The 20,316-nt window shown below is 31.1% G+C and overlaps 3 protein-coding genes across 6 annotated transcripts; 2 read left to right on the top strand and 1 right to left on the bottom strand.

Annotated features, from left to right (window-relative positions):
* The first annotated feature begins 2,052 nt into the window (after positions 1-2,052).
* LOC127254593 (cullin-4) lies at positions 2,053-8,623 on the top strand. Its single transcript, XM_051279787.1, has 17 exons — positions 2,053-2,557; positions 3,508-3,623; positions 3,696-4,042; positions 4,289-4,469; positions 4,594-4,716; positions 4,817-5,104; positions 5,372-5,497; positions 5,595-5,696; positions 5,811-5,864; positions 6,784-6,890; positions 6,997-7,057; positions 7,161-7,292; positions 7,406-7,543; positions 7,629-7,709; positions 7,893-7,973; positions 8,086-8,166; positions 8,277-8,623. The coding sequence occupies exons 1-17, from the start codon at positions 2,179-2,181 to the stop codon at positions 8,388-8,390; spliced, it is 2,511 nt and encodes an 836-aa protein (XP_051135744.1). The 5' UTR covers positions 2,053-2,178; the 3' UTR covers positions 8,391-8,623.
* Positions 8,624-9,020: 397 nt separating this feature from the next.
* On the bottom strand, positions 9,021-10,982 carry LOC127254978 (F-box/kelch-repeat protein At1g30090-like). 3 transcript variants are annotated; one of them, XM_051280371.1, is made up of 2 exons: positions 10,660-10,982; positions 9,021-10,580 (listed from the first exon to the last, which is right to left on the bottom strand). In XM_051280371.1, exon 2 carries the CDS (start codon positions 10,306-10,308, stop codon positions 9,127-9,129), a length of 1,182 nt encoding a protein of 393 aa, XP_051136328.1. In that variant the 5' UTR covers positions 10,309-10,580; positions 10,660-10,982; the 3' UTR covers positions 9,021-9,126. The 3 variants fall into 3 exon arrangements, with proteins under 3 accessions (XP_051136328.1, XP_051136326.1, XP_051136329.1); XM_051280369.1 differs by having other exon boundaries at positions 10,681-10,982; XM_051280372.1 differs by having other exon boundaries at positions 10,796-10,982.
* A 4,611-nt stretch (positions 10,983-15,593) lies between these two features.
* On the top strand, positions 15,594-16,475 carry LOC127254774 (protein TIFY 5B-like). 2 transcript variants are annotated; one of them, XM_051280052.1, is made up of 3 exons: positions 15,594-15,850; positions 15,943-16,033; positions 16,121-16,475. In XM_051280052.1, the coding sequence occupies exons 1-3, from the start codon at positions 15,786-15,788 to the stop codon at positions 16,247-16,249; spliced, it is 285 nt and encodes a 94-aa protein (XP_051136009.1). In that variant the 5' UTR covers positions 15,594-15,785; the 3' UTR covers positions 16,250-16,475. The 2 variants fall into 2 exon arrangements, with proteins under 2 accessions (XP_051136009.1, XP_051136008.1); XM_051280051.1 differs by having other exon boundaries at positions 15,598-15,850; positions 16,140-16,473.
* Positions 16,476-20,316: the final 3,841 nt, after the last annotated feature.

Below are 20,316 nucleotides of genomic sequence, written 5' to 3'. Positions count from 1 at the left end.
TTTTTATTTAATAAGAATTTTAATTTTTTTTTATATATTTTTTCTTAATTTCGGTTCGGTTCTACAAATATTTTCGGTTCGAATACGATTCGCGGTTTCGGGTATTTGTTCGGTTTGGTTCGGTTATCAAATACCTGCATATTTGCAAATAATCGAACCATGCCCACTCCTAATCTCAGGTCACCTGCGATGTGATCTGCTTAGTGTGATTTACCAATTGATTTAGTTTGCAGAATATTATGTTGGACAGAAGGTTTACCCAATGCCAATTTTTGAGCAACTGCTGGTTCCACGTCATTAAAAAAAATAGAGAGACTCAGCCATTTACATTATTATTATTTATAAAATAGCTCAAAACTTCTATTTTTTTTTAAAAAAATTAAAATTAAAAGTCAAATTAATATTTTATTTTAAATTACAATAAAATATATTTCTCATGACTTAATTTTTTAATAATATTTTATAAAAAAAAATTAATTTTATATAAAATATTACTCATTCATTGAAAATTATGTTCGGTATGATTGAATGTGCTGTGTAAGGGTGTAATTAATAAATAATTAAAAATATATTATTAAAAATAATTATTTTATATTATAAATAATTATAAAATTAATTAATTTAATTAAAATTAACAAAAGAATATACAGTACTCTCTTCGTTTCAGTATTTGGTGTGCTTATTTTGTGAATTATTTTGAAGTAATAATTTTTACTTGAGTTACAGAGATTTATGATAAATTATATTTTTTGAAAAAATATATTAAAAAAATGTATAAAGAGAACAACACACCCTTTATATTTATTTTATTATATACTCCTTCTATGTATTGTATCAATATTGTTGTTTCTGAGCCTCCATATTTTGTCATTTTTTTTTATATAAAAAATGTATACATTTTACTTATATTTTACAAATTTTAAATCTTAATTAGATTATTAGTTATATTAATTTTAATTTATAATTATTTATATTGTATTTTATTAATATAATTTAATTATTTACTAATTATATCTAAAGTGTCGGTGTCATATCTGAGACAAAAAAAATAGTATTTATATTTTTAATAAAAATATAATATTATTATATAATATTATTTATTTTTATAAAATATGTATCTGATTTTAATTTCAAATTGTAATTAATAAAAACATACTTCTTCCGTCCATTTTCTATATTTATATGTTTTTCTACGCAATTAGTTTGTTGTTATAAAATAACAAATTTGTCATTTATTTTGTGTTTAGAAAATAAAAGAATAAATAAAATAAAAATAAAAGAATAAATTATGTATATAAAAATAAAAATAGAACAATAATGATTGAACATTTCAAATAAAAAAGTAAAACCTTTGTAGACAGGAGAGTATTATTTTTATTAATAAAATATTATATCAATATATTATTTAAATAAATTTCAAATAAACATTATATTCCAATTAATTTCAAATTACAACTAAACAAAATATTTTACTTTGCACATTCATTTTAATATATATATATTATATACAGTACAATAGATAGTGAATAGTCAATTTAAAATAAATGATGTGACTATTGTAATAATAATAATCAAAATATAGGAAAAATTTTAGTAAAAATGGCAAAACAAGTATATTGATTTCATAGGGACATATTTACTTGTAATGTTTTTATTTTGATTTTACATTTTTCAATTTCTTTTTTTAAATATTAAATTAAATACTTAATTTTCATTTATTGTATTACATATAAATATATTTTTACATTTAAAATCAAAATTTTACAAGAAAACAAAATTATCTTTATATTTCAAATTCAGTCGTAATACCAAATAATTGTACAATATTCATGCTAATAAAATATCATATCTAATAAATTACTATCCAAATTAAAAAAAATTAATTAAATCAAAATTCTAAAAAAACAATAAATCCAAAATTTTATTTTATCTTTTAATTTTAATTTTAATTTTAATTTCTATTTATATAGTATTATAGTAATATTCTATTTCAATTCCAGATTTGATTCTTGAAGCTTTTACTGTATGGGTGTGTGTCTGTAATTCCGCATTTCTGTATTTCCTTTTTGCTCCTCGGCTTGGCTGGGCTTGGCTTCATTTCGTTTCGTATCGTTTCCTAATTCTTCCTACTCCTACAATGAGGAGCTCTCTGTCTCTCTGAGATTTCATTGCTCTTCTATGTCTCAATCCAATTCCCCTTCCCAAGCCTCTACCAATCCCACCAAGCGCTCATCGCCGCCTTCCTCCTCCTCGCCCCACGCCGCCGCCTCCGCCGGGCCCCCAATTATTCCTGCAATGAAGAAAGCCAAGTCGCAGGCGGTTACCGGCTCGCTCGACGGCCAGCACCCAACTTCACCTCGCGTTCACTTCGCCGACCCCCCTGCTCGCTCTCCGATGACTGAAGATGATCCCACCGACGTCGGCCTGGATACCTCCTTTCGGCCCGACGCTTGTGAACGCACTGTTGATATTCCTGTCAGAAGCTTCACCTCCAATTTGGCTCGGAAGAAGGCCACGCTTCCGCAGCCTAAAAAGCTTGTAATTAAGCTTGTTAAAGGTTCAATTTTACTTTGCTTTGAAGCTATGCTTATTTTCCGAAATACGCGATTATTTTTTTATGAATTGAGCTGCAATCGTTAGGGCTTTTTTTTCTAATGTGTTTGATTGGCTGATTTGGTATTGAAGCTTTGCCCGTCATTGGGTGAGACGTTGGATGTTTTTGTCCGTTTGGCCTTTATTTAGGTTTGTAATAATCGGGGATCTCGGTTTTGCTGCTGTTATAGAGACTGCACTTTGTTACATCTGAACTGTATGAAATTGGATAGTCCTTTAAGCTATCAGCTGACACTTGTTCTGATTATTGTTAACTTGAGCTGATTTACACATTTTGGCAAACTCTAGGTTACACTGCCACTGTTACTTATTACTGTACCAATTACCATCCCATTCTTTAGGCCTCAGATATTAAACTTAATGTGCAATTTGAATATAGTAATTGGGGTGAGTTAGTTATAAGTCAGATGGTCCTTTATAACAGTGGCTTGGATTCAATATAACTGAATGAGAATAAGAAAACCAAATCACGATGCATTCATTTTGTTAACTGAAGAATCTATGTGTCTTTGTTGCTACACATGGATTAATATACTCTGTATAAGTCTGATTTCTTGTGTTGGATTAGCATTTTGAATATGATAACCATGCTGTTTACAGAATAATGGATAAAGGAGTGATGTATCTAGAATGTTAGTTATTTAAAGTTTGCAAATTGGAAGTAGACTTGCTCAAAATGTTTGTCTGTGTTTATTATGTGCAGCATCCATTATTTCATTAGCTTTGTGATATGATGTGCCTATAGCATGATTTGTGACTATGTCATGGTACATTGTAAATCATTGGCTGATATTAAAATCTTCTGCGAATTGTGTTGGTTAAACCATCACGTGATCGGAATTTTAATGTACTAAATAAGTGTTGTTCTCTGATATACTGTGATTTGTGTCTTAGCCAAACCGACACTGCCAAATAATTTTGAGGAAGATACATGGGCAACACTCAAGGCAGCTATCAGTGCCATATTTTTGAAGCAACCTGACCCATGTGATTTGGAGAAGCTTTATCAGGTGAGCAAAGATGTTGTGTTTTGCTTTCATTAATCTTTGGAAACTTCTGACTGGAAAACTGTTTATCTTAAGGTGGTCAATGACCTTTGTCTGCATAAGATGGGAGGGAGCCTCTACCTAAGAATTGAAAAGGAGTGTGAAACTTACATATCTGCGGCTCTACAATCTTTGGTTGGCCAAAGCGATGATTTGGTGGTTTTCTTATCTCATGTCGAAAAGTGCTGGCAGGATTTTTGTGACCAGATGTTAATGATCCGGGGTATAGCATTGTATCTTGACAGAACATATGTGAAGCAATCACAAAATGCGCTCTCATTATGGGACATGGGCTTGCACCTCTTCCGCAAACATCTTTCTCTAGCTTCTGAAGTGGAGCACAAAACTGTATTTGGTCTTCTGAAAATGATCGAGAGTGAGAGGTAATGTATAGCTTTACAAATCTGGCTATTTGCCTACATACTCAATCCATTAATAAGGTTTAGAATTATGCAGTTTACACCCTGCACTGGAAAACTAAGGTTAAATAAAACCTATGTCTGCCTTCAGAATACTCTTATCATTTGCTGTTGTCAATATCGGCTACTTTTGGAATTGAAAAGGCATAGTGGTTTGTCCAGAGATACAATAGTGGCACATTCTAATAATATTTTTTTCAAGAGCTGCAGGCTAGCTGAAGCAGTTGATAGAACTCTTCTTAATCATCTTTTGAAGATGTTCACTTCATTGGGAATTTACTCAGAAAGCTTTGAGAAACCATTCCTTGAGGCTACATCTGAATTTTATGGAGCTGAAGGTGTCAAATATATGCAACAGGCAGATGTTCCAGATTATCTGAAGCATGTAGAGGTGGGAATTAATGCTGCAATTTTTCTGTTGCTAACTTCATATTAAAATCTTGATCTTCATTCTACTACATCGTTGAAGTTTTGGTAATCACCGCCTTATCATTTTTGCAATCTCTGCATTCCAGATGAGGTTGCAGGAAGAACATGAAAGATGCTTACTTTACCTGGATATAAGCACCAGAAAGCCACTGATAGCCACTGCAGAAAAGCAACTTCTTGAGTGCCATATATCTGCAATTTTGGATAAGGTTGCTTTCATCTGTGCTGTACTGTAAATATAACCGCCTTATCCATTCTCCATCCTGTGCCTCTGCACTCTGTTGATATGCTTATGATCTACATGTCCAGGGTTTCACGTTGCTGATGGATGGGAAGCGTATTGAAGACCTTCAGAGAACATATAAACTTCTCTCCAGAGTTAATGCCCTTGAACCACTGAGACAAGCACTTAGTAATTATATCCGTAAAACTGGCCAGAGTATTGTCATGGATGAAGAAAAAGACAAAGATATGGTGTCCAACTTACTGGAATTCAAGGCGAATCTTGATATGATATGGGAAGAAAGCTTTTCTAGAAATGAAGCATTTGGCAATACCATCAAGGAATCATTTGAGCATCTCATTAATATCCGCCAGGTACTATCACAGTGTTTGGTTAGTTTTTCTAAAAAAGCTCCCTCCATACTTGAAATATACACTTTAAAAATGATTGGTTACATTTAGTAATTAGAACCAACCATAGTATATAATTAGTGTTGATATAGTTGGTTCTCTTTGGTTTTATACCAGACTGGCTATTTCTTGGACACATAGTATCAGCTTCTTAATTTGGTTTAGTATCATTCATGGATATTACATGTAATCAGGTGTTGTAATAATCATGTATATTCTGTTCCCTTCCAGAACCGACCTGCTGAGCTAATTGCCAAGTTTGTGGATGAGAAACTTCGTGCTGGAAATAAGGGTACATCGGAGGAGGAACTAGAGGGTACACTTGATAAAGTTCTGGTGTTGTTTAGATATATACAGGTGAATGGACATTAGTAGGCTTCAAAATTTCATATCTTGCATATATCTGGCCTTTCTGAGTTTGGCTGGGTAACATGTTTCCATCCTCTTCATATAGGGTAAGGATGTATTTGAAGCATTTTATAAGAAAGATCTTGCTAAAAGGCTCTTGTTGGGTAAAAGTGCTTCTATTGATGCTGAGAAGTCGATGATTACAAAGGTGATACCCCATTTTAGTTTTTCTGTTATGTTGCTTTTATATTTAGTTACCCCAGGGTCTCTGGTCTGTCTGAATATATACTAGAGTAAGAAAATTTGGAATTTGTTATTGCAGTTAAAAACTGAGTGTGGCAGTCAGTTCACCAACAAACTTGAAGGAATGTTCAAGGTGTGTTACTTTTTTTAATTTTTAATTTTTATTTTTAAGCCTTAGGTAGTTACATTTATAATTCTATATGGTAAAGTTTATTGTTACACTGAGTTTTAAAAAGAATATACCAATTTTGCTGATTTATCTTGTGTTCATGTGATCTGTCGATCTTCTGCTTATTTATCAAGAACTCTTGTTATTACTTCAATTCTAGTTGGGAGCTTCTTATCGAGAGGTAGCCGTGTTGTTGATACATACATCCTTGTTAGAGTAATAATAGTTGCTAGAAATATATTTGATGACTATACAGACAATTCATGTTGATCCTGATTCAAGTCATTTATCTGATCATAGTGGGAAAAGATGGTTATACATGATCTGATATTGGACCCTAGCAAGACTTAAATGCTGAAATTCTTGAAACAACTTTGTCTTAGGTATATTAGTGAGAGAAACTTATTGGGAAGAACTGTAATGCCATAATAGTGATAAAAAGGCAAATTTGTTTTCTCAGTATAGTAGAAAAGGATTCCATTGGTTCCAGTGCTTAGTTGAAATTGATCAAATCCTGTTTCAGAGATTGCAACAACAGACAGATTTTGGAACTAGTTTAGGACTTATGTACATCGTAGTTGGACTAGATATATAGAGCATCCAGCCATCCAGTTCCTTCATAATCCAGAACATTGTTGAGCAGTAGCCATCTGAGAGATCTTCACTAGGTCTTAGTTACTTCTTTCTTTAGACATCCTAAGTGTATTCTAACATTTAATATGATGAACTTTAAATTATTTGAAGCAGAAGTTTAAATAAAATGCCTCAACCCCCCCTCCCCACCCAACCACCCACACATCAAACTGTTCATTAAACCTGTTGTGATTCTCTGATATATTGTCCAGTAAAATTCAGTAACTGTAATTGAAAAACCTGTTTTCAGGACATTGAATTGTCAAAAGAAATTAATGAATCATTCAAGCAGTCATCCCAAGCTCGAACAAAACTCCCATCTGGAATTGAGATGAGTGTGCACGTCTTAACAACTGGGTAAGTTGTTGTGGTCAATCACATTTTTATTCTCAGTTTTTATTGAATATTCACATGGTTTGAGCCTTTCTTGCAAAGGAACCCATGTATGTTTGAAATTTTGCAGGTATTGGCCAACCTACTCTCCTATGGATGTTAGGCTGCCCCATGAATTGAATGTTTACCAGGTATCACACGCTGACAAATCTTGGAGATTTTTTTGTCAAGTTTAAAAGCAGAGAGTACTATTAGAATAAGCATTATTTTAATGTAATCCAAATCGTCTTCCAGGATATCTTCAAGGAGTTTTACTTAAGCAAGTATAATGGAAGGCGACTAATGTGGCAAAATTCCTTAGGTCACTGTGTTTTGAAAGCAGAATTTCCAAAAGGTAAAAAGGAGTTGGCAGTGTCTCTATTCCAGGTTCGTCATGTTCATAAGTTTCTCCATGTTCATAAGTTTCGCCATGTTCATGTTTGATATTGCTTGCATTGGTCTCTAACCAACAATATTTGTTCCCTATGTGGGGTTTCCAGACTGTCGTTTTGATGCTGTTCAATCATACACAAAACCTTAGTTTTCAAGATATCAAAGAATCAACTGGTATTGATGATAAAGAGCTGAGGAGGACTTTGCAGTCACTGGCATGTGGAAAATTTCGTGTTCTTCAGAAAGTAAGTGCACACAGCTGAAGCGGGGTATATATTACTTTATTTTATTGTTACAGAAACTTCTCAATTATAGGATACAATTTTGTAGAATCCTAAGGGCAGAGACGTCGAAGATGATGATTCCTTTGCCTTCAATGACCAATTCACTGCTCCTCTATACCGTATAAAGGTATGTTGCATATTTTTCCCATGGTAATTTGTAAATGGTTTTTGAATCAAGAATTCCATTTTGATTTGGGATTGACCAAAAAATATCCAAAAACCAAATCCGACTTCTATAGATTTTGAATATTGAGGAATCGGAAACACTCTCTATGTTATTGTTACTAACTGATCTTCTGTATGGGCGCAGGTAAATGCCATTCAAATGAAGGAAACAGTCGAGGAAAATGCTAGCACCACAGAAAGAGTGTTCCAAGACCGCCAATACCAGGTCGAAGAAATCCTGCAAATCTCTCTTGAAAAGTCTTACGAGTTCCTCCCCTCCCCCACTACTTGATTTTGCAGAGAAAATTAATGCTGTTTTGGCTGCACATATCATACAGGTCGACGCTGCCATCGTCCGTATAATGAAGACAAGGAAAGTTCTGAGCCACACTCTATTGATTACTGAACTCTTTCAGCAGGTAATTAACCATTGCCATAAAGTCATCTATCAATTATAGCTTCTTGAAAGTATAGACACATATAGCTTTAACTCGACTCTCTTTTGCCTCTGTTGTTTTCTTCGGTGCAGCTCAAGTTCCCCATAAAACCAGCTGATTTGAAGAAAAGAATCGAGAGCCTGATCGACCGAGAGTACCTTGAGCGCGACAAAACCAACCCGCAAGTATACAACTACCTTGCATGAACAACAATTTTCCTCGGAGACGACTTCCCCAGTGAAAATTTGTGTACAGGACTCATTGCTGTTATTTTTTTCCCTTCCCCTTTTGGTGTTCATGATGTCCTCCTAGTGTAATTCACCATTTCCCCATATATTTTGAACTAAGATCTCTGCCCCTATTAAACAGATTTGTGTTCTCCTTTCACTCTTTCTTGCTACTGCTGCTTCTATAATACATCTAAGATTGATATCCCACATCCTCATCACTAAGTCTATATATGTATGTATAGGCATTGGTTAGGATGTTGATTAATTTATGGATTAAATTATTCAATTCTAATATGGTTATGGTTCGATAATTGTCGTACAGGGTTTGTGTTGATCATTTTATTATCGTTATATATAATTAAGTCAATTATTATTTGTGATGTTGCAGGTGTACCGTAAACAATGAAATAGTTTAATTATTTAAAATTAAACTTAATTATTAAATTATAATTATTTTACATATATAATAAATATATTGTAATCAGAACCCCGATCCGTTTATTACCCAAATCCAATTATTTTTTCGTCCAATTCGTATTGTCACGTCAGTTTTTGACTGGCTCTAGTTTGTTGTCCTTATATTATTCTCTTCTCTCTCTCAAGACATTAGCACCTAAAATGGTTTCACACTGTATACAACAACAAAGGGCAACAAAGCACAAAACATCCGATCAAAAAAAACCAAAGCACAAAACATAACCAAAAGTAAGTTCTAAGCAAACAGAACCTGTGCACTTGATGGTACAAGGTCTAACATTGATGCAGGTCCATCCACAACCTCCCATTTCACACCAAATCTCCATTTCCCCTCACCCAGATCAACCTTCGACACATCCCCGACGACGACGCCGAAGCTCCGCCCGACGACATACATCCTCCGCCCCGACGAGCTGACGCAGAACGGCTTGCGTATCCGCTCCGGCAAAGGCGTCCCCTCCACGATGTCCCACGAATCATTCCCCGCGTCATAGACCTTCACTTTCGCCCTTTCGTGCTCCGGCACCACAAACAAGTGCCCGTCTATTACGACGCTCGATCCCGTCCACCCTTCCCGCAGTCCGGCCGCCATACTCTCCCACTTATCCGTCGACGGATCGTACACCCGCCCCCTCGGGACTGCGTAGAACGGCCATAGCCACCCCTCCGTCATCAGAAGCCTCCCGTCGAGAACTGCTGCGTCGTACGACATCATGTTTGCTCCCATGTCGGCAATTGGTTTCCACGCCCCGTTCTTCGGATCCAACGCTTCGCCCGAATCGAGCTCAAACAAATCCGCACTGTTCCCTCCAGCCACATAAACCATCCCGTCGATAACTCCGCTCGCGAAATACGACCTCCCCGTGATCATCTTCTTCATCGCCGTCCACCGGTTCTTACAAGCCTCGTATTTCAGGACCAAGTTTAGGGGACAATCGACGTCGGAGACAACGCCTCCGCATACATATAGAGCCCCGTCGTGAGGGATCGAAACGCATCGAAATCCCTGCGGACAGACCTTGTCCTTACATGGCATTGCCGCGATCGAATGCCATGTGAATTTCTTGAGATCGAGAACCTTCCACTCGATCTTCCCGGTGTATCTGTGGCTAGCAAACACAAATAGCCAAGGATCATGGAAGCTCAACTCCTTCCTTAGTGTGAAAAAATGATCTTTTGTGCCAAATATCGAATGCCAACGCCGGCACACGGCCTTGCACGTCGCGTGCTTATCGACGCTGACGCGGAGGAGGCAGAGCAGCCCAATGTCGTCGGGAAGCCCCGGAATCAATGGCTCTCCGCCGCCGGCAGCTGATTGATTCGATTCTAGTGAAGCAGCATTCAATGTAGGGAACTTGAATTTTGGGGATAAAGTCATTTGGGAATCTCCTAACTGAGAAACACGAACTCTCTGCATAACTTATGGATTGAAATTCAATGTACAGAACTGAGAAATAGAACCCTAATCCACTCAATTGATAAACCCTTTCTTCCAATATGACCAAATGTTCATCAAAGCAAAGATTCGACAATGATCAAGTTCTAGAAACTAAAATCAACTCGGTTTTTTTGTTTGTTTGTTTGTTAATTCAGCTTTCTTTCTTTCTTTGTTTCTATGTTCAGCAAAAGGAATAACAAAAAAAGTAACTTCTCGTTGTCCTGTATTTGCATCACCACTTTCTTCTAAGTCTGGACAAAAGCAGAGATTTCTTATAAGCATCCAAAAGTAAAAAAAAAAAAAAAAAAAAAAAAAAGGAAAGCAACCTACTGATTCAAAAATTATCCTCACCACTTCCAACAGAGAAGAAATTCGAGAACAATTGAAGATCCTGCTCGCAAAAACCAATCGCAGGAGGAACGAAGCCTTATTTAGGGCTAAAAAATCAACCAAATTTGAAACTTACAAAATTCGACGACGAATAATTGAATGGCGAGGAAGGAGTGGTGATTTTCGTCCACAAAAATTGGATTCGATTTAGATGTGAAATCACAATCGTTGGTGGAATCGTACTGTGATCTGTGTGTGTGTGGCTTTGAAGAGTGTGTTGAGTGTAACGCAGGCAATGATATTTTCCCCCGCTGGTCGGTTGTTTGGTTCGGTTCAATCCCTTCCATTCCATATATACATTACATACCCCAAAAAATGTTTTTTTTCTTAAAAAAATAAAATAAAATAGAAATACAGTGATCCACTCAAAGACTACACGTGGATTGATAACTCACAACTCCAATCAATGAACAAATTAGTGCGTCTAATTATCTGTTCAATTTTAAGTTCAGAGTTAGATTGAAATCAATTTATTTAATTTATAATATATACTAATATTTTAAAAGTTTTTAATTGTATATGTATTTTTTTATTTGTTCAAATTAAAAAGTTTACTCACTATTTCTTTAATTTATTTACAACCACTCAACCTATTCTAATATAAGTTATATTGACAATTCTATTAAATTTTAGTTTTATTCCTACAATTCTTTTTTAAAAAAAAAACATACAAAAGTGATACTCCATTAAAATATTATTTTTCTTAATATTCATATTCAAAACTTTAAAAGCACATTTTAATGAATAAAGAGAATATGATTGAAAAAAAATATTATTTTTATTTAAAATATTATAGTATTACATTAAATACTATTTCAGCTCAAATAGTTACTTTTTATTTCCTTTCTTCCATGAAAATAACAAATTAAAAATGAGTTTGAAAAGTGAATTTACATGCGGTGCGTGCATACCAAATAAAATTAATAATAATAATAATAATAATAATAATAATAATAATAAGTTAAAAATAATAATTTTGACACCGCGTGCGTTAAGAAATAAATATAAATAGATAAATAAATTGTGGGTTCAAAAAGTTGGAGCTGAACTAATTAAATACTCAGTAATCTGCGGCTCCTTTTTCTTTCACTCACCAATTTTCATTTTCCTACGAAAAGACGTCGTTCTGTTTGTCCTATTTGGATTGGATCTTTGTTTTTATTTTTATTTTTATTTTTAAATATTAGTCTCTCCGCCCCATATTTATATATTTATTTATTTTTTTATACGGAGTTATATAAATATTAGTATTATATTGAGATAAAATAAAAATAAAGGTAAAAAGATTAAATTGACCTATTAGTATTGTATGATATAAATATAATGACATTTGTGTAATATATTATAAATTGGAATGGTATTTGTAATGTTAGACCGACAGTACAATTAATTAAAAAAAAAAATAAAATTGATACTTTGTTATCAAACAGACCAAAATAGAAAAATAGATTAATGTAAAATTTTGGACTCTATTTATATTTTAAAAATTTTGAAAATTTATTTTGTTTTAATTTTTAAATATTTATCATATCAATCCTATAAATTATATTATTTTTAACATTAAAATTTTCTATCTAAAGTTATAAACAAAACTATAGTGGGTGTGTTCACACGATTTTTATCAGATTGGTACGGTTTTTTTTAATGACAATTACAAATAAATATAATAGATTGTAAATACTATAAGACAATTTATAATATATATATTTTGGATTCGTATTTATTGTGGTTTAAATTTTGAAATGAAATATTGATTTGAAATTTTTATATAAATAAGTGTTTTGATTTGAACTAAGTTGGGTGAATACTGTTAATTTAAATTTGGAATGATAAAATAATTTAACAATTCGATATAAAATACTACTACCGTCTAACCAGAAACTATATGATTATTTTTTTGTTTTGATCTTTAAATATTAGTTATTATATCAAAATAATATTAGTACAAAATAACAAAATTATTTCTACTAATCTTTTATAATACAAAGACAATGATATTAGGTTTGACTGGAGGTTTAACCAGTGAAGGCAGACACCTAATATTTTATACTAATTTAATGTGTGGAAAAAATAAAATATTATGATTTATAAAATAAATAATAGTAGTATGAATAATAAATTGGAAACGTAAACAATCACACCCCAGAATTCTTGAATGGTGGCGGCTTGATCGACGACCCCGCCCGGTCACTATAAAGACAAAAAGCAACCAGTAAGACTATGTTCCATGATTAGTTGGAACATCGATATGCTTTTAATTTTATTTATTTCAACTATTTTTCTTTAAAATTTTTTAAAGCTACTTGTATTTTTCTATTTTTTATAATCTCCTAAATATACAAAAAATATTATATTTATTTATTATTATAAATTAATTTAGATTAATTATATATGAATATATATTTTTTAGTATGTATTTAAATAATAAAAGATATTCTTTACCATATAAAACATGTTGCAAGATCGAAATCAGATCTCAATCAAACAGCCAATTTATTTATTTATTTATTATTAATATTTTTATAACGTAAAAATCCGCAAACGCTATCCGAAAGTGTGTATTTGATAAATTTTCAATGAATTTAATACTCTTGCAAACTAAATTTGACCAATGGTGTTATCCTCTTTGAGACTTGTAATACGAGTTCAAACCCGGACAGTTTTTTTTTTTTTTTTTTCAAAAATGTCAACAAAAAAATAAATTTAGAATTAAAAAAAAAAAAGAAGAAAAAGATAGGAACATTAGGGCCCAATTGTGATATAAAGATAACGTATATTGGGCTTTAGTGCTTTATCAGTTATTTTAGGGGCCTCAGTATATATATATATATATATATATTTATTTATTTTTATTAAAATTTATTATACCAAAAAATACTTCTTCAGTCCACCACAATGGACACTATTTTCATTTTTGTTTGTGCATAACCATAGACACTTTTCTATTTTTGATAAAAATTATTAGATCAAAATATATTTAACAAATATAAATCAGCTTAATTAACTACGTTACAACGTAAGATCCACTCAAAATCTCTTAATTTATATCTCTCTCCTAAAAAAAATAAATATTTTTATCTATATTTAAAACTACACATCTTTTATAAAACTAATTTATGTTAATTATAAATAAACAAAAATATTTTTTTATTTACTTGTATTATAGAAAATTTTATTCTCTACAAAATGATATTCATATTACATATATTTTTTAATTGCTATATAATTTTTAAATATTTAAACATATACTTTGATTTTTTTAATCATTGTATTAAATTTACTTTAAAACTATAAATATTATTAATTATATAAAAAATAATATCATAACTAATTATTATTAACTAATTAAACATTCTTACCTTAAATACGATGTCCTTAATCAAAGAGTTCAATTTCGATGCGGCGAAGGGAATATATTTTTATTGAAAATGTTTTTTATATTATATTTTGTGAATTAAAATAATATGATATTTTTAGTATATTTTTATTGAAAATGTTTTTTATATTATATTTTGTGAATTAAAATAATATGATATTTTTAGTAAAACTGTATGATAATGTAGTAAAAATACCGGTTTGGAGAGCTAATAAAAGAACCAAAGTAACACACGTTATAGGATGTGGAGAAGGGAGAATATATATATATATATATATAATATGTTTTTTCCGTGAGATGGTTGTGTCGCTTTTAATTTGCAACCAAAAACTTATAATATAAAAATGTATTATTATATTTAGAATAAAGTAAAAAAAAAAAAAAAAAAAAAAAAAAAAAAAAAAAAAAAAAAAGTGATACCCCACAAAACGTGGTACACAATAAATACGTCCAGTTGAAGGAAAAATTGGCATACATTCCACGTTTTTTAAGAGCATTAAGAAAAATTTGCAACTTTTTCTATTTTACAGCACGTGCGTGGGCAGATATATATTCATTTGATTTCTGTAAAAAGTATCCTCTTTATCTGTCTATATTTATAGCATTAAATTAGGCCAGCAGTATTTCAGTTGATTCCTGTAGTGTCTTTTCAAAATGGCATTATACCCACCCCCACTTAATTCCCAATAATTTTTAAATATAATATTTATTCACTATACTTGTGACGACTAATTAAGATCAGATATAATCAATTGATTTAATTTAATTTAATTTGGTGAAAAGCATATATCTACTTAATTCAAGCCATTAATCCTATAATAACAGCCAGGTTGAAATATTGTTGTGTGTCAGTGGGTGGGTGGGTGAGGATAGAAAATTCTAAAGGAAGTTGAGGCAAAGAAGAGAAATATATATGTCAAAATAGGATAAATTAAAGTCGATAATTTATATTATTATATTAAAGGGGAATGAATGCATTGAAATCGTGGCGGTCCATCGCACATGCAGAACTTTCTGTTGTTATTTATTTATTTTTTTAAATTTTTATTGAATAATATTTTAGAACAAATGCAATATTTTTATTTTTTATTTAAAAAAAAAAATTAATTATTATATTGGAGTAGTCACAAATGACGAATCACCAACCAAACAAAATTAAGTCAATGACAAGTCCCTTCTTATTAATTGTTGGCCGAGGAAGTTGATACTGACCCTACAAAATCTAAATCTCTCTTAACTCTTAATCAGTCAAATAACGGATGCCTTTGAATTTGTTATTATTATTATTATTATTATTATTATTAAAAAATGTTTTTGCAAGATAATTTCATCACTTGAAGAAGATCAAATTTCAATGACAAATAATATCACACGTGTCTTTTGTCAATAGAATAAGCACGTGGTTAATACGTTTTCTCCATGCTTTATATTTTCCTTTTCCTCCCCTTCTTTTTCCTTTTTCTATTTCTGTTTAATTATACCCATTTCCCTCCTTTTATTATTAATTCAAGAAAAACCCACGTTCCCCTTTTTTATATCAACCACTTTTCCTCCTGCATTTTATTCTTTTCAAATTTCAATTTAATCCCTGAATAAAACATACATACATACATATATATAATATATATATATATAAAGTGTAATTGAAGTGGCAGTGGATCATGAATTGACGAGAAGAAAATTAAAGAAGATGAGGAGAAACTGCAACCTGGAGCTTCGTCTTCTGACGCCATGTGTTTATTCGCCTTCCTCCATGTAATTAATATTTACATTTCTTAATTGTTCTGTAATCGTGTTTCTGCAAAGGCGCTTTTTAAAATCTTGCTATAAGTCGCATTTTCACTTAGAGCGGAAGAAAAGCAGCAGCAGCAGCAGCAGAAGACTAGTAGCGTTTTCTACAATGGACGGATGGATGTGTTCGATGCTACTGAGCTTCAGGTCTGAGCGTGCGTGCGTGCGTCGCACGTGCGTGTGTTTGTATATAATATATATATATAGATATAGATATATGAATTGAATATATAGGTGATGGGTGGTGGCGCAGGCTCGGGCGATTCTGTGGCTGGCGAGCGGCAGCGGCGGAGAAGGGAAGTCCGGCGGGCGGAGTCCGGTGTACAGCCCGACGTGGGCGGCGTCGCTGAAGAGCTTCCTTGAGAAAAGAAAGAGTAGGGCTCAAGCAACCTCTCCTTATCATCATCATCAATAATTAATTATTTACTTTTTGCTGAATTATTATTTTTAATATAAAACATCTTTAAATTTTGAAATTACTAATATTGGGCTTGGTTAAATTGTTGAACTTAATTAATCAATATTGTCCTGATATTCCATAATCTTAACTGAATATTGGTTAAATGTGCTGTCAATTTAAAGATTTTGTTTTTATATATTTTATATGCAATTATAATAGTTTTGTACTACTATATATTATTGTTATACAATTAATTTATATTATACCAAATATATATATACTATACTCAATACTACGCCCTTTGTTCTGTTTTATTAGTCCGATTTTTTGTAAATACGATAATTTATGAAAATTATAATTAGTAAGTAATTAAAATGTATTATCCAAATGAGATTAAAATGTAATTTCGCCGTAGGTGCTCAAATTAGTGAAATTTTAATTTCACCATTTGATTTGATCAGTCTTTTAAATATTATCTAACGTGCATTTAATATCTTATCAAAGCATTATTTTGCTAAATAAAAACATAAAATAAAAGATGCCTATAAGCACATGCTTTCTTTACATTTTGGGCTATTAATATATATTTTCAAGTAAGTAAAAACACTTTTTTTTTTTTATATTATATTAAATAATTATATAAATTTAAAATTTCTTATTTAAAACTCAAAACACAAACAAATACTCCTGTCCAATCGATGGTTTTTAATTTATTTGTATTTTCTTTGGATTATTCTTTTGGTAAAGTTTTTGTTGTTAGGATATATTAAAAAAAATAATAATTTTTACTTTAAATAATTATTTAATATTATATAAATATATTTATAATATTTTAAATAAAAATAAAAATAATATATAATATATTAGCTAACAAATATATATATATATATAGTTGTCTGCTGTCTTTTAAGATTTATTTATTTATTTTTGGTGAAAATGTAAAATAAGTATATATATATATATATAACTAAACAATTTGATTATATTTTGAGGTGAAAATTAGTGTAAATATATGTTTGTATATAGATTTCAAGTATATTTAATTAATAATACATTTAAATCTATAGAAATAAATTTGAAAACACATAAAATAAAGTATGGGCTTCTGCAGCTACGGCTATCTCTATATATGACAATATATCGTCATGCATGGATCGAGCTTGCTTGCATTGGGCTGCATACATGTATTATTCCATTTATTTTATTTTATTATTTTCTTATGATGCGAAAAACTAGACATATTTAAAGTTTGAATTATGATTTCAAAACTAGCATTGTCCGCTTTTGGGGTGAGCCTGTATGGATTTATTTTTGAATATTATTCAAAAGCCTCGTACTAGTGGAGTTCACTTAGGACTTATAAGGTGTGTAATTTTCTTCACAACTTTCGATGTGGGACTTGGGTTTGCAACCCCAGCAATAGTATCAGAGCCCGGTTAGATGGTGAAGTAGACTGGGTGGCATTGGTTGTGGTGGTGGGCTCGCCCTTGTGACCTGCGGATGTGTCTTGTGTCGAAAGTCTCCTGACGGTATTGGGTCGGTTCCGATTGAGGTGGTCAGACAACGGGTCTCTTTGTGATAGACGGTACAAGGTGGGCAGTGAAGGTCCATTGGTCTTTGGTTTGAGAAGAGGATTGTTGGGATGTAAACCCAAATCTCGTATCGAAAGTTGTGAAGAAAATTACACATCTTATAAATTCCAAGTCAACTCCACTAGTATAAGACCTTTTGGAAAATATCCAAAAACAAACCCGTGGGTTTTTGTCATTATCTATTAAACTAAGAAAAATAATTGATTTTCATTAGAAATAATATGCAGTGTTAATTTTTGTGAAAGTGAAGAAACATATTTTCAAAATTAGGGGTGTATTCTTCCTTGTTTTGTTTTTATTTTGTATTTAAAAAAAAATAAAAATTTAGGCAATTTCAATTATTTTTAAAGAATATTTTTAACTATATAATCTTCAATAAGTCATTAAGAACAGCAGTACGTTTATATACCTAATGGTAGACGTGGCGCAAAGCTAACGGCTACTGAAGTATGATTGGGCATGGAAATTAATCCACGTGGAAAGTGGAAAAAAACAAAACATTGAGCTACACTTGTAATTAAGGGTAATTGATTTAACACAATAATTATAAGTGAAATGATTGAAGAACTTGTATTGCCGCCTACCTTCATAATTCATTTCATTTCATATCCATGCCTCTTACCATTATTATTATTATTATTATTATTATTATTATTATTATTTTAAATAATGTGAGAATTTGCAATATATATTTTACATAAATAATGGTGCAATAGGAGGGCTTCCTAAATGATAGCTCATTCTAGTACTCTCCCCGTCCCAAACATTGTGCAACATTTGTGTTTGATACAGGAATTTAGGTGGGAAGTATTAAGTATGGTAATTTGAATATTAAGTGATGTGATTGGAGAGAGAAATGATTATTTAGTTTTTTATTTGAGTGATGTGACGAGATAAAGTGAAGTATATAGATATTATTAATTATTTCTAAATTTAGAAATATTACAGTGAATTTGAAACAAACAAAAAAGAAAATATTGCAGAATGTTTGGGACAGAGAGACTACTATTTTTTCTTAAACATAGTTAATTTAAAAAAATTTCGAAATTAATTATAGACTAATGAATTTTTCGCTCTCAACTCAACCAATCTCTAAGGGACACTTCTTTGCATCCATGGTAATATAACATGAAATATGTATATATATAATATGAGAACCTGCTATAGTTATTTTTCGAATGTGCTCTGAGTATTAAAATCAATTTATTCTTAACTATTCAACAATGCATTTTTTTTATTCTCTTTGACACAACAAAATATGAGAAATAAGAAAATAGGACTAAAAAAAATATGATAAACTTTAAATTTTACACTAAAAAATAATAAAAATAAAACAAAATTGGGTGTTGTTTCACCCAAAGCCCCCGTGTAAATCCGGCCTAATTACGTATTAAGTTAATTGTATATGTTATGCGAATTATCATCGTATTTTGTCAATTTATATATTGTATTTGTATTATATTAATTTATATATTGTAACTTTACATCTATTATATATATATATATTATATGTGTGTGTGTCGGTTTACATCTCATGTGATACTTAATAGTATAATATTTTACTTGGCTATAATGAAACTCATCCATGTTTACATATATATATTTGGTTGATAATCAAAATATTATTTTTTAAATATGATAAACCTGGTCTTCACACAAATAACAAAATAATATTATATGTGTTTTTTTTTTTTGTAAAATTACAATCATAGATTTTGTTTAATTTTTTTACAATCTGTCGATAATATATTTCAAATATTGTATTTGAATCAATATAGACTTACACATTAATTAGGTATGTAGACAGAGGGGCCTATGCCGATGCGTGTATACATGTAGAAACAATAATAAGTAGCGAAATCTCGTGGAATTTTGTGTCTGAAAATCTTCAAATTAAGGTGGAAGAAGCAAATAACAATAATAAATGTCCTCATGATCCGTTGGTGTGGAGGTTGGACGTATGACCGTAAGGTCATGATTTCACATCTCCGACGCCTCAGGTCGCTTGCCTGTCGGACCTGCCGGGGATTTATCCAGTGCCCATTTTCGGATAGTGACTGAGGATTCCTACATCATAATTAAATATTTGATAACTACAAATTTTGTAAGAATAAATAACTATTTGACATAATATTTTTTTTTTAAAATAATTTATTGTCATAAATAATATCAAAATATTAAAAGATATTCATGTAAACAGAGCCCAATTATATATACTTCCTAGATACTATAGTCTTCAGATTAATTGGATATTATAATTAAAAATATAAAAACTAGCTAGCTCGATCATACTAATTCAAGAGCTAGCTAAGAGCTATAAGTCTATATATTTTAAAATATTATATTAAATATTTTTATTTCTTATGTTTCAAAACCCTCATCAAACCTAAAATATTTCTATTTAAAAGACTCTAATTTGTGGAGAACAGATCACTGTG

Source organism: Andrographis paniculata, unplaced genomic scaffold (genome assembly GCF_009805555.1).
Source record: "Andrographis paniculata isolate CXL003 unplaced genomic scaffold, ASM980555v1 Contig52END, whole genome shotgun sequence".
Lineage (NCBI taxonomy): Eukaryota > Viridiplantae > Streptophyta > Magnoliopsida > Lamiales > Acanthaceae > Andrographis > Andrographis paniculata.
The sequence above is the reverse complement of the archived record's forward strand: the minus strand, read 5'-3'. Positions and strand labels throughout refer to the sequence as shown.

Bases quoted from the DNA above. Each gene is read 5' to 3' on its own strand.
- LOC127254593 (XM_051279787.1), top strand. From the start codon at position 2,179: ATGTCTCAATCCAATTCCCCTTCCCAAGCCTCTACCAATCCCACCAAG. The intron at 6,891-6,996 runs GTAAGTTGTTGT...GAAATTTTGCAG, and splicing joins GTGCACGTCTTAACAACTGG to GTATTGGCCAACCTACTCTC. The intron at 7,293-7,405 runs GTTCGTCATGTT...TGGGGTTTCCAG, and splicing joins TGGCAGTGTCTCTATTCCAG to ACTGTCGTTTTGATGCTGTT.
- LOC127254978 (XM_051280371.1), bottom strand. From the start codon at position 10,308: ATGCAGAGAGTTCGTGTTTCTCAGTTAGGAGATTCCCAAATGACTTTA.
- LOC127254774 (XM_051280051.1), top strand. From the start codon at position 15,786: ATGAGGAGAAACTGCAACCTGGAGCTTCGTCTTCTGACGCCATGTGTT. The intron at 15,851-15,942 runs GTAATTAATATT...ATTTTCACTTAG, and splicing joins GTTTATTCGCCTTCCTCCAT to AGCGGAAGAAAAGCAGCAGC. The intron at 16,034-16,139 runs GTCTGAGCGTGC...GTGGTGGCGCAG, and splicing joins TCGATGCTACTGAGCTTCAG to GCTCGGGCGATTCTGTGGCT.